The sequence below is a fragment of the Macrotis lagotis genome, chromosome 3 (assembly GCF_037893015.1).
Source record: "Macrotis lagotis isolate mMagLag1 chromosome 3, bilby.v1.9.chrom.fasta, whole genome shotgun sequence".
In the NCBI taxonomy this organism is placed as follows: Eukaryota; Metazoa; Chordata; class Mammalia; order Peramelemorphia; family Peramelidae; genus Macrotis; species Macrotis lagotis.
The window spans coordinates 283,114,743-283,126,809 of NC_133660.1; the positions used below are offsets into that span (position 1 = coordinate 283,114,743).

General features: G+C 59.2%; 4 protein-coding genes across 8 annotated transcripts in view; 1 reads left to right on the forward strand and 3 right to left on the reverse strand.

Annotated features, from left to right (window-relative positions):
• Window positions 1-1,991, reverse strand: part of EHBP1L1 (EH domain binding protein 1 like 1) — a 30,592-nt gene extending 28,601 nt beyond the window's left edge. For 2 of the 5 annotated variants that reach the window (XM_074231072.1, XM_074231071.1), the window contains exon 1: window positions 1,746-1,988. In XM_074231072.1, the coding sequence (XP_074087173.1) occupies window positions 1,746-1,849 (104 nt within the window). In that variant the 5' untranslated portion in view covers window positions 1,850-1,988. Of the gene's footprint in view, window positions 1-1,745 lie in introns of all 5 variants that reach the window. The other 3 variants (XM_074231069.1, XM_074231070.1, XM_074231073.1) reach the window with 3 other exon arrangements.
• A 117-nt stretch (window positions 1,992-2,108) lies between these two features.
• On the reverse strand, window positions 2,109-3,332 carry FAM89B (family with sequence similarity 89 member B). The gene is made up of 2 exons (XM_074227635.1): window positions 2,999-3,332; window positions 2,109-2,887 (listed from the first exon to the last, which is right to left on the reverse strand). The coding sequence occupies exons 1-2, from the start codon at window positions 3,254-3,256 to the stop codon at window positions 2,636-2,638; spliced, it is 510 nt and encodes a 169-aa protein (XP_074083736.1). The 5' UTR covers window positions 3,257-3,332; the 3' UTR covers window positions 2,109-2,635.
• Window positions 3,333-4,324: 992 nt separating this feature from the next.
• Window positions 4,325-6,279, reverse strand: ZNRD2 (zinc ribbon domain containing 2). Its single transcript, XM_074231077.1, has 4 exons — window positions 6,167-6,279; window positions 5,918-6,072; window positions 5,053-5,137; window positions 4,325-4,793 (listed from the first exon to the last, which is right to left on the reverse strand). Exons 1-4 carry the CDS (start codon window positions 6,183-6,185, stop codon window positions 4,444-4,446), a joined length of 609 nt encoding a protein of 202 aa, XP_074087178.1. The 5' UTR covers window positions 6,186-6,279; the 3' UTR covers window positions 4,325-4,443.
• LOC141519398 (uncharacterized) lies at window positions 6,184-7,575 on the forward strand. Its single transcript, XM_074231648.1, has 4 exons — window positions 6,184-6,318; window positions 6,377-6,799; window positions 7,002-7,041; window positions 7,281-7,575. Exons 1-4 carry the CDS (start codon window positions 6,184-6,186, stop codon window positions 7,340-7,342), a joined length of 660 nt encoding a protein of 219 aa, XP_074087749.1. The 3' UTR covers window positions 7,343-7,575.
• Window positions 7,576-12,067: the final 4,492 nt, after the last annotated feature.

Genomic DNA, 12,067 nt, shown 5'->3' on the forward strand with positions numbered 1-12,067 from the left:
ACCGAGAGGAGGCTTGGGACCCCATAATCTCTGGGAGAAGAGAGCAGGCTTCTCTATTTGGGTGTTCTACTGGGAGCGGGTCAGAGGCCAGGGCAACGGTTGTTGGCTCTTGAAGGGTGGGGCTGAAGGGCCTGGGCTGGGGCAGTGCCAAGCGAGCAGCAGCTGATGCCAGCAGATGCTGCTTTGCCTTTCAGCCCACCCATCCAGGCTCTGGATAATCGCCTGAGCTGGGGCTGCCCCCCAAGGCCGGCCTCCTGCCTCAGGCTCCCCATTGCCCGCCCCCCCCCCGAGACCCTCCTTAGGTATGAGAGCGGCCTGGAGGTCGGGGTCGAGAGCCCCAAGAACAGCAAGAACCCAATCCAGAAAGGTGGGGTTCCTGCTTGGGCAAAGTCTCTGCCCATTCACCGAGGGGGTTAGATCGAGGTTCTGTCTCCCTTAGATCCTGTGACCAGGGCGGCCCAACACCCCTGAGCATGCTCCCAGAGGGCCAGGGACGCCCCTGAGTCAACGATCCTGACTCCCACCTGCGACCCACCCAGGGCTCTGCCCAGCCCCAGGGCCGCTCTGCCCTTGGCCTGGCCCTGGCTCAGCATCATTCCCACCCTTCTCACAGAATCCCTGCCCAGATGACTAGGCCTCCCTGAAGATGACAAAAGAGAGGTTCAGAGAAGTGACTCAGCCAGACACAGTCAATACTCCACCGTGGGGGGACCGGGACCTTCTGGGGCCGCAGTCTCTTCTTCTGAGCTGGCTCCCCTCCCCCATCCACACGCCCTCCCGGGCCCCTTGTGTTCCGAAGCCTAATTTTAGTCCTCGGAGGGGCAGGGTGCGGAGAGGTGCCCACAGCTGCGGCCTTAATCCCGCTGCGGAGGGGAAGCTGACACCCGGGCGGCGAGGGTATATTTAGGGTATGACGAGGGGACACGGAGCAGCTGGAGGGGTGGCTGCCAGGAAGCCACCTGGCCCCGCTTTGGGCTGGGTCACCCAGACCGGAGGACGAGAGGGCCCGTCACAGAGATGGCACCGGGGAGCTCTAGGCAGGCCGAGGCCTGCCCCGGGGAGGCCGGCCCCCCTCCCCTCCGAGGCCTGGCCCTCTCGCCCTCCCCCCTCTTCTCCTCGGGGCCTTGCCCCCTGTGCCCGCTGCTTCTTCCTCTTCTGCTCCCCCTGCTCCCTGGCACTCCTGCTCCTCGCCCCCCCCCCCCCCGTAACTCCCTCCAGTCCCCTTCTAGCTCGCGGTCTCCTCCTACAGTCTCAGTTTCCCCTTTTAAGGGCATTTCGGAGAAATCTCCCAGCCTCGTGGCTCCCTGCCCCGCCGGGAGGCTTTGCCCCGCGTCTGGCCCCTCTCTGCCCCTGGGCGGGGCTGGCCTCTCCTCTGATCGTCTTGGCGCCCCTGCACCCCCGTCAGACCCCCGAGGTCTGCCGTCCTGCCTCGGCACCCCACCCCGAGCCCAGCCCCATTCCTCTCCGAGGGAAGGGCTTGTGGGGGCTGCGGCTGGAAGGGGCGAGGGGTCGGGATGACTTCAGGAGGTCCAGGTCCAGGTCCAGGGGGCTCTGCAGGGTCCCCCCACCTTCCGGGGGGCAGCGCGGGCAGCTGCCCCCATCTGGAGGGCGGCTGGGCCCCCCAGGGCCCCCCTTCGACCGGCTCCTTCCCGGTCCCGCTCTGGAGGAGGTTGGTCGGAGGGGCAGCCCCCGGGGGGCCCGCGGCGGCCGGGCGAGGGCAGGGGCCGTGCCAGGCGGGCGCTCACCACTTCTTGGTGCACTCCACCACCAGCTCCTGGTAGCCGGCCACGAAGTGAAACTTGGCGGCGCGTTTGCCCACGCGCTGGAGCCGCTTCCACACCGAGGTCATGGCCTCGGCCGCCCCCCTCAGCGGCGGCGCCGGGGCTGCATGGCGGGCGGGGGCCGGGGGCCGGGGTCCGGGGCGGCCGCCCCGAATAGCGGAGGCCCGAGTGGGGGCCGGCTCGGGGCGCGGGGGGACTCTGGCGGCCGCGGCCCGGCGCCCGTTTCCTGGAGCCGCCCCGCCCCCCCCCGCGGAAGGGGGCGGGGCCGGGGCGGGGCCCGAGGGGGCGGGGCCGGGGCGTGGAGGGGGCCCGCGGCCCCCCGTGGGGCAGGCTGCGGGCGGGGGGGGGGGGCGACGGGGTCACCCCGCCTCTGGAGGGCCCCTCCCGCGCCCCGGGGCCTCCGTGTCCTCATCCGTAAAACGGGGGGCCCGCCAGCGCGGGGCCGGCCCCCCGGAAAGGCGGGGGGGGCGGAGTCGAGCCGCTGGGGGGGGGGTTCCCAGCTGGGTGGGGCCCCCGAGACGAGCGGCCACGCTTGCGGGGGGCCCGAATGAGGGGGTGCCCCACCCCCCCAGTCAAGGCCTAGCGCCCCCCTCCGGCCCTGGAGCGGGCCTGCTCTCCCTCCTGGGCTGGGGCTGGGGGGCGCCCGAGGCCCCGGCCCCCCCCCCGGGGGCTCCCCAGAGCTGGGCCGGGGGCCCGGCCCTCGCACTTCCTGCCCCACCCCCAGCGCCGCGGCGGCTCCTTCCCTCCTCCCCGCCCCCGGCCGACTTGGGGGGCCCCCGGGCCCCGCCGCCCTCGGAGAAAGGAGCCGGCGGAGCGGGAGCAGAGCGCTTTATTGAGCGGGGGGCGGCGGGCGCTCAGAGGCTGAAGGAGTCCCGCAGCCACTGGTCCCGGGAGTTGGCAGGCTGCGGCAGGCGCAGCGGCGGCGGGTCCCGGGGCAGGCCGCAGTCGGGGGGCTCCTCGTCGTCGTCCGAGAAGCCGGTGTCCGAGTGCAGGGACGAGGACATGTCCTGGCTCGCGTCCTGGCACAGGTGCTTGTAGTCCTGGATGGCCTCGTGCAGCGAGCACAGCTGGCACAGCAGCGACATGTCCAGCTGGCGGAGGCCCACCTGCGGGGCGGGGGCGTGTCGGGCCCGCGGCGGCCGCCCGGCGCCCCCCGCCCCGCCGCCCCCCGCCCCGCGCCCCCGCCCCGCCGCCCCCCGCCCCCCGGCGCCCCGCACCATCTCCTTCCGCAGCACGGCCAGCGCCGAGTCCAGGTTGGCGGGGCGGCGCGGGGGCTGCGCGGGGCCCTCGGGGGCGCGGCCCGCCCGGCTCAGCTCGTCCTGGATGCGGGTCCGCTGGCTGTAGACGCGCTCCAGGTCCCGCCACGAGCCCCCGCTGGAGTTGAGCAGGCCGCTGAGCCCCCGGGGCAGCGGCGGGAGCCCCTCCAGCGGGCAGCCCGGGGGCGCGGGCGCGGGGGCCCCCGGCGGCCCGTTCATGGCGGGCCCGGGGCGGGGATCCCCGGCTGCGCCCCCTCCTCCTCCGGCCCAGCGAGCGCCGGCTTTGTTCGGTCCCGAGAAGCCCCACCCTGCGCCCCCTCCCCGCGGCCCGGAGGCGGGGCCTCCGGTAAAAGGAGAAGCGCCTGGGCCGGCCGCGCTCCCGCGGTGCCCGCGCTGCCCGCGCTGCCCGCGCTCCCGCAGCCCGGAGGAGAGGCCCGGCCCAGCCTGGCCGGGAGGCGGCAAGGACCGCTCGCCCAGGGGTGCTGCGGGGCCCGCGGGGGAGGGGCAAAGGACGCTGCTCCTTCAAGGGCGGGAGGCGGCCGGAGCCCATTCGACCCTCACTTTGGGGGAACAGCCGGGTAGCCCCGTTCCCAAGGCAGCAGGGGCCCCCCACCCGGCACTTTCCTAACCTGTCATGGGGGGGAGGGGGATCAGGCTCTCTCTGGACTCGACCCACAACTCTTATCGGCCAAAACGCAGCCTTGCACTGGGAGGGATTTGGACCCCCAGTTCCCTCCTCGCTGTCCTGACCCATATGCCCTTGGCTATGGCACAACAGTGCACCATCAGAGCCTCGACTGAAATGTCAGCCCCTTTGGGAGGCCCTTTATAATTTTTTGGTTACATCAGCTAGCTTTGCCCCCACCTGCTCCCAACTTGGTTTTTCATAGCTACGTTAAACATCTCCCTGGGGGGTCTGGTTGCTCATGCGCAGCGGGGGCCCTCTGTGGGGGGCCTTCTGGCACTCAGCCTAGGTGAGTGAAGCCCAGGGTCGGGGGATCCCAGGGCTGGACTTCCAAACACTGCACAAGTAGGTCAGGATCCCTCCCGCAGCAAAGGGACAGGAGCAAAGTGTCTGAAGATTTGGGGGAGAATGAGCTCAAGAGATCACTGAACCTGGGGGGACATTTCACCTGGAAGGCAACCAGAATGCAAATGTCTCATGTCACACAAGAGCAAAGCCTCACTGGCAGCTGCCAACGCCTTCCGCTTCCAGCAAAGCCTCTTTTTTCTAGAAATTGCCACAAGCAGACTGGGGAAAAGAAACAAACCACACGGGGGCAATGGTTTTGTTTTGTTTTGGGGTTTTTTTGTGCCTTTCTCTTGCAGCTATTCATTATAAATCCTGGACCCATACACTAGACAAGTCCAAGGCCCGGGGGCCGTTCTTCTTCCCCAAGACCCCCTCATTGTTGCAGCTGACGAATCCCCTGCAGGGCTTCAGCACAGACCCGGATCAGGGTGCAGAGCTGGATGCTTCCTTCCAAAGAGGTGCTGGGGCCCAGTTCTCCTGAGGCCCAGGCAAGTTTCTGAAGTAAAGCTGACTGTGAGGCTGCCAGGACATCTGGGGCCAGAGATGTCGTGGGAGCCAAGGTGGGAGAAGGCCCCTGGGCAGCCCTGAGCCCGGCAGCTGCCCCCTCACAGTGCTCTGGCCGGGGGACTGGGGGTTGTGGGGCTGGTCGAGAAGCAGAGGGGAGCTCTGAGGAGGCTAGCTGGTGTTCACGGGCTTGGGAGAGAGCAGCCTGAGCATTCAGAGCTAGAAGGAAGAGGACATCACAGGGCCTGACAGGGCCTTATCCCTAAAGGGGATCCCCCCATATTTCTCAGCTTCCTCGACTCCCTCAAGATAAGGAAAGAAACAGCCCTATGTCCTCCAGAATCAAACAGATGAGTCGGCCCCTTCCTTCATCGCCTCGGTTTCCCTAAGCCAGAAACGGCATCTTCTGGACCTCTGGGGCCCCCAGATCAGAGACACTGATCTGCTCTCACCCCAAAGATCCCCAGGTCCCCCTCACCTGGGTTATCTTTGTCCACATCTGAATTCAGCTCTTGACAAGCTACACAGTAAGTTTTCCGCTGTTTGTCCTGGAGTAAAATGGTCTGGAAAAAATAGTCAAAGGGTTCTGCTACTCTCCATGTGATCCTAGGTAAGTCATTCCCCCCCCCCCCAGTTTCCTTCTCATGTGCAATAAAATTTTGAACAAGTAAACAAATGCGCTGGAGTGATACTCTAAATCTTGTGTTTGTTTTTGCAAGGTAAATGGGGTGGGACTTGCCCGAGGCCACACAGCTAGGTCATTATTGACTGTCTGGTCCTCGCGACTCCAGGGCCACTGCAGCTCTCTTCACCCTGCCACCTGGCCTCGCCTGATACTCTAAATCTCCGTGCTCTGGTGTGCAGTGGTCTCACAAGCCCCTCCCCACATCCGCTACGTATTTGTATCTGGGCAGCTTCCCTGGAGAGAGGGACAAAGGATGCCAATGCCTGGGGCAGGGAAGGCTCCAAGCAGGGCTCCAGAAGGGTCTCGGGATCGGCTGCTTGGAGCTTGGAAGGTCATCTCCTCCTCTGGAACACTCTTCCCTGATGAAGAAACTGGGGGGGAGGGGTGACCCAAGGCCACGGAGATACTGGGTGTCGAAGGAGGAGGTGATCCCAGGTGGGCTTTGCCCAGCCCCCCGTGCTCCGCTGGGCCCTGAAGGAAGCCTGGGATTCTAAGAGGCCGAGGTGAGGGGGCTCTCCAGTAAGGGGCGGGGGTGGGAGGGGAAGGCGGGGCCCTCCGAGCCCGGCCTCAGCTTCCTGCCCCCCCACCTCGTTCCCGTGTCCCCCGTGTCCCCCACCCCCCGAGGGCGCGGATGGCTGGGGAGGCCCGGGGCACGCACCCCGCAGTCCTGGCACGTGTCCCCCAACATGCGGTAGCCACACAGCAAGTAGTCGCCCATGAGGCGGGAGATACGATCCTGCCGCTCGCGCCGCGCCTGCAGCACCTTGGTCTCGGCCTCGGAAGGCGGCTCCCACTCCGATTCGCCGCCGGCCTCTGTGGACGCGGGGAGCCCGGGGCGGTGAGGAGGCCCGGCCTCCGCTCCGGCCCCCGCCCCCGGCCCCCCGCCCCGGCCCCCGCCCGGGCCCACCTGCTCCGTTCAGAGCCATGTCGCCGTTGCCGCCGCTAACAAACACCGCGCCGGAAGTGACGCAAGTGCCGGCGCCACGGCCACTGGCCTCGCTCCTCGGTCCCGGAAGTGACGTCCAGGGACGCTCATCCACTGGCGGCGGGAGGGGCGGGGTGAGGGCGGGCGCGTTCCCTGAGCCCCGGGGCGCGTCGGTTCCTGCACTCTCGCGAGACTGGAGCCGGCTCGGGGTGGGGGTGGAGCGGGGGATTCGCCCGGAGGGAGGGAAGTTGGGACGCGCTGAGGCGTTGCCACGGAGACGCGCGTAAGCCCCGCCCCCGAGGAAACGGCCGGTTCCGGAGCCCGGGGGCGGGGCCGGGCAGCGCGCTCGAGCCCCGCCCCTGCCTGAGTCCCCAGGGGCCCCGGATGGGACCCCCGCTTAGTCCTTGCCCGCTTCCCCCTCTGCCCCCCAAGGGCGGGGGCCTGGACCCCTACCCCGCGGCCGAGGGGTCGGTTAGGATGAGGTCACAGCCCGGCCTGGCTGCCCCCCTTCCCCCCTCTTCTGGGGAGCAGGAGACCCCGGAAGCCCAGAATCCCGGCCCTAAAAGGAGGGGGGACACCCCAGATCAGCTGGGGGAAGGGCCAGCCCGGGCCGGGGTGAGCTTGGCCAGGACCCTGGGTTTGGGCCCCGAAGGCATGAGCTCCCCAGTTGGGGAAGGGTCTGCCCTGGGGGGGAGGATCTCGGGCCCCGGGGGAGTCCTGTTGGCCCAGACCCCTTAAGGGTCCCTGGAAAGGCCCTGCCAGCTGGTTCCCCCAGAGGAATACTTTTTCCTTGTTCTTTTTTAATTTTTTATTTAAGGCAACGGGGTTCAGTGACTCGCCCAAGGCCACACAGCCAGGTAATTAAGTGTCTGAGGTCACATTTGAACCCAGGTCCTCCCCACTCCAGGGCTGGTGCACTATCCAATGTGCCACTTTTTTTTTTTTAAAAACCTCATCAGGCTTTGAATTAAAAGAGCCCCCGAGAACCCACTCTTCTCATGGAGAACTGAGAGGCCCAGGAGCCAAGGACAGACTTCATAAGAAATAGAAGTTTAAAACTTCCTCACTTTTGACAAGCCAAAGCTTAAACTTCTAGGCCCAGGAGGCATGGCAGCCACAGGCCCAGCAGGCGGCACCTCACATCCCTGGCAGAGATGATCCAGTTCTGGGAGCAAGACAATGGCAACCCTGGAGGACAATCCCCTGCAGCACTGGAGGCAGAAGAAGCGTCCCCCCCATCAGGTCCATGGGTTGGTGCCTCTCCAGGGTGTTCCCCATCTATGTCCATCTTTCCCGGTGGGATGTTTTGGTGCGTTTATGGGAGAGAATGCTTTGGAGCTACTTTTCTTACTATATGTTTTCATTAAATGCATTTGTTTTGAATAGATTGTGTCTTCTGACTGATTAGTAAAGTTAACTACAGTGGTTGGGGCTCAAAAACAAATAGTTTTAACGGAGGCTGGATCCAGAAAGCAGCTTGAATCTAGGGTATCCTTTGGAAGAGCTAAGGGGGGGCTCTCAGGCATTATATTTTTTGTAAAGGAATTCTCCCTGAAATGCCTTGGTTTCAGGTGGAAATACTGTACAATAAAAATTTTTTAAAATCAACTTTAAAATTATTATAATGGGGGCAGCTAGGTGGCACAGTGGATAGAACACCAGCCCTGGAGTCAGGAAGACCTGAGTTCAAATCCAACCTCAGACACTTCATAATGACCTAGCTGTGTGGCCTTAGGCAAACCACTTAACCCCATTTACCTTGCAAAATCCTAAAAAAAAAAAAAAATTATAATACTTCAAGAATCTATGGCTTCTTGAATATATGGCCCCCTTTCCCTGATGGGTACATTGGAGATAACAGTTAAACATCTCTCCCTCCTGATCCCAGTCTGTTGATGTTGAGCCTCCTTGGACTCTGTCCATGGCCCCACCCGAAGCCATTGTGGCTTGATGTCACCTGCCAGGCTTTGTCAAGCCTTCCAGAGCTTTCCTCACCATGGCCCTTGGCTATAAGGACAGTAAATGTTCTTGTCCCTACTATACAGATCAGGAAACCGAGGCCCTGAGAGTGGAATGATTAGCCAATCCCTCTTGGCAGAGGCAGAATTCAAATCTAGATCCTCTAATGGCAAATCCTGAATTCTTCCAGCTGCCTTTAGAATGGAAGTTCCTTGCAGGAAGAGACAGTACATTTTTTTCTTCCTTTGTACCCTCCTCCGGCCCTTGGCAGAGTATCTAGCAAACAGCAAGTGTTTAATAAATGCTTCCATCTGTAGACTTGGCATGACTTGACTCTAGGTGTTAGGACTGTCCAAGCTGGGGGCCCAGATCTTCCACCTTTCACACTGAGAAACCAACTTGGGTTGCAGAAGCATTGGCTTCTCAACGTGAATTCCTAATTCCTAATGAAAGAATAAGAATGTGGAGGCTCTAGAACAGTCACAGACCCTTCACGTGATCATGATTTTTATTCTTCCTTATTTTCTCATTAGTCCAGATCCTTTCATCCCAGAAAATAAGAGGGAGACTGAGGAAAGACAGGAGCTCCTAGATGTTCCTGCTCCCTGAGGTCTCAGCTCATCCAGACCCACAGCCTGGAAAGCACTGGGCCCATCCATGCACTGCCTCCATCTCTCTGTCCTGCTCCAGACTCCCCCAAACAGTCAACCCACAAGAGCATTTCTGAGGGGCTCAACTAGGGAAACCAAGGGCTGCTCTGAGGACCTTCTCTCTCCTGGGAGAACCCAACCCAGCAGTTTTTTCCAGATGAGGTGGACCTGGCCTGTCATTCAAAACCATCCACAATTCTTCATGACCCACTTCTGCCTTATCAGAATTCTCCCCAGACTCCCCCAAATGTCAGTTCATTTGCTCCCACTATGTCCCCCACCCTAGAGATTGCTCTCTTTCCTTCCTGCTGGACCAAAGCCTGGTCATCCTCCAGAGTGCAGGAGAAAATGACAAATTCCAGGACTGGAAGGTACTTCAAGGTCAACCTGTAGCTTTCCTGAGAATTCTCTCCAGATGTTCCCCAGTGGTTATCCAGCCCCACCACTGACTGAGCTCCAGTGACAGGGAACTCACTACCTGCCATGTCAACTCATTCTTTTAGATAACATCAACAGTTAAGAAGTTGGGATTTCAGGGGCAGCTAGGTGGCTGGCCCTGGAGTCAGGAGGACCTGAGTTCAAATCAGATCTCAGAAATTTTATAATTACTTAGTTGTACCTTGGGCAAGTCACTTAACCCCACTGCCTTGCAAAACCAAAAAAAGTTGGGGGCTTTTCCCATTAAGACTACAGTTTGTGATACCCTCCCTCTCACCCCCATATGGCTTCTGGGGCCAAGCTGCTCATCCTTCAGACAAGTCATGATCTGATTACAGGTCCCTGCCCTCTCTTCTTCTGCCAGCTAAAGACTCTCACTTCGTTCCAGGGATCCTTCTCTCCTTCGAGGTAGTGTGGAAAGGAAGCTGATCTTTGGCGCTCCCGATAACCCAAATGTTATCTCCACTTTACAGATGAAGAAACTGAGACACCTATAGGGAAACAGTTCTGCCAGTGCACTCAACCAGTAAATAGAAGAGTGAACCTGGAATTCTGACTGTCACCTTAGCCTCAGTTTCCTTCTCTGTGAAAGGAGGACATTGGGGTAGGTGATCTCTCAGGTTCCTCCCAGTTCCAAATCTATCTTCTAATGACTCTATCTACCCTGAGGTAAAAGAGCTAAAGGTGGGAGAGGAGCAAGGAACAGAGAGATGGGGTCAGTTTGACCATGGGTTCAAATAGGGGACAGCCACCCACTAGGAAGTTCAGCCTCTATAATCATGGAGGTTGATGAGGAAAACAGATCATGGGAGAGGGTCAGAGGCTGCACTTTGGGGTAGTGAAGAGGACCCTGGAGGACAGTCGTTGCCTCTATCTCATACAGTGCCCTGGGACAAAGCCCCATTTGGCCTACCCTGGTTACACCTTTGCCCCAGAGGGATTACCCACTTCTCCAAGGCCTTAGCCTGTGTCCCCATGGAGACAGGCATCCAGTCAGCACTCATGAAGTGAGTAATTTCCCTTCATGATAGCTACACCCCCCCCCATTGCCTTTCTGGACATAATGTCCATCCCAGATTTCTGGCAGACTTCCTTTTCAGAATAGGCAGATCGGACCCCCTGCCAATTTCAGGATGCCATCAGTTGGGTATGGGTGGGTGGTTATTTGTGTCTATGTCTAATCTTGGTGATTACACCTTTTTTTTTTAGATTTTTCAAGGCAATGGGGTTAAGTGGCTTGCCCAAGGCCACATGGCTAGGTAATTATTGTGTCTGAGGTCGGATTGGAACCCAGGTACTCCCGACTCCAAGGCTGGTGCTCTATTCACTGCGCCACCTAGCTGCCCCGGTGATTACACCTATCATGATAGCAGGGAGACAACCCTGCACCTGGAGGCAGAGGGCTTTGAGTTCAAATTCCAATCATGCCACTTCCCAGTCTCTTTGTACCTCACTTTCCCCTATTGCAAAAATGAGGATTGTATAGGAGGGAGGAAGGGATCAGAGTCAGGGATTCATCAGAATGTAAGAAGGATGTCCCTCCTACAACCCCATCAGCTTACTCCCAAGGGGAATTTGTGGGCTGAGTGTTTCCTGCCTTTTCCAGGGGTGGACATAAAGCTTGCTTTGTAGTAGATAAGTATTCCTTATTTCCAAAGTGCTGGCTTGGAAACTGTCCTGGGTGAGGGGATAAAAAGCAATAGAGAACCTTAAGGTTCCTGAGATCACATCCAGTCAAGGTGAGTCCAGAACTGGGAGGCAGGTGGGATAATTTGTTCTGTTTGACAGATGGAGAAACAGAGTCTCAAAGAGGTTAAGTGATTTGTCCAGAGTCACAGAGCTAGCAAGTGTTGGAATCTAAGCCCAATTGACTACCCCAGAATGAGAGCTTTGTAATTGTCCACTGAAATCCAGAAAAATCCATGCTAAGGCATGTTAAAAACAAAACCATCCGGAGGAGACATGGTTGGTTTTATAATTATTTTTTAAAAGTTAGAATGTTTAAAAGATCTGTGTTTTTTTCATGTTGGAACACTCCACAGGCATCACTGGGACGCTGCAGAGAAATCCTGGGGAACTGTCTGAGCCCCAAAGAAGTGCAATAATATGGCCAGGAACACATATAGTTTTAAATATCAGAAGTGGGATTTGCATTCAGTTCTTTCTGTTTCAAAGTCCATCATTATTTTATTCTTTTCTCTCCCCCCCACCCCCCACTCACACCCAACATAGCTCTTTTGTTTTTTCCTTTAGTGGGGCAATGGGGTTAAGTGACTTGTTCAAAGTCTCAGGGCTAGCATTGTGTCTAATCAGGATTTGCACTCAGCTCTTTTGGTTTCCAAGTTCATTATATTCTATTCACCTTCCTCCTCCTCCCCCAGGTCTTAAGGGGCAGCTGTGGGTCTAGAGTCAGGAAGTCTCCTCTTCCTGAGTCCACATCTGGCCTCAGACACCCACTAGCTGAGTGACCCTGGGCAAGTCACTTAACTCTGTTTTTCTCTTCTGTAAAATGAACTCTGGGACCCCAAGTGGGGTCACAGAGATGACTGTGTGACTCTTGAATGAAATTGCACTAAAATACAAAATAGACTTCAATTATAAGATACTTCACAAACTTTTTAGAAGATTGCACCGTAACAGACATTTTCCATTGGCTCTTTTTGTCTTCTTCATTTCCGTTATTGGACCGTTTCTGAATGGTTACTAAGTGCTTAATAAATACAAACTCCTAAGTGTGAGTTGAATGGGATCCCCCAGTCGGTTGGTGCATTTCCCACAGCCGGGTCGGCCCCGCTCAGCCATGTGGCCGGTGCCGTGGCCTGGACAGGCCATAACG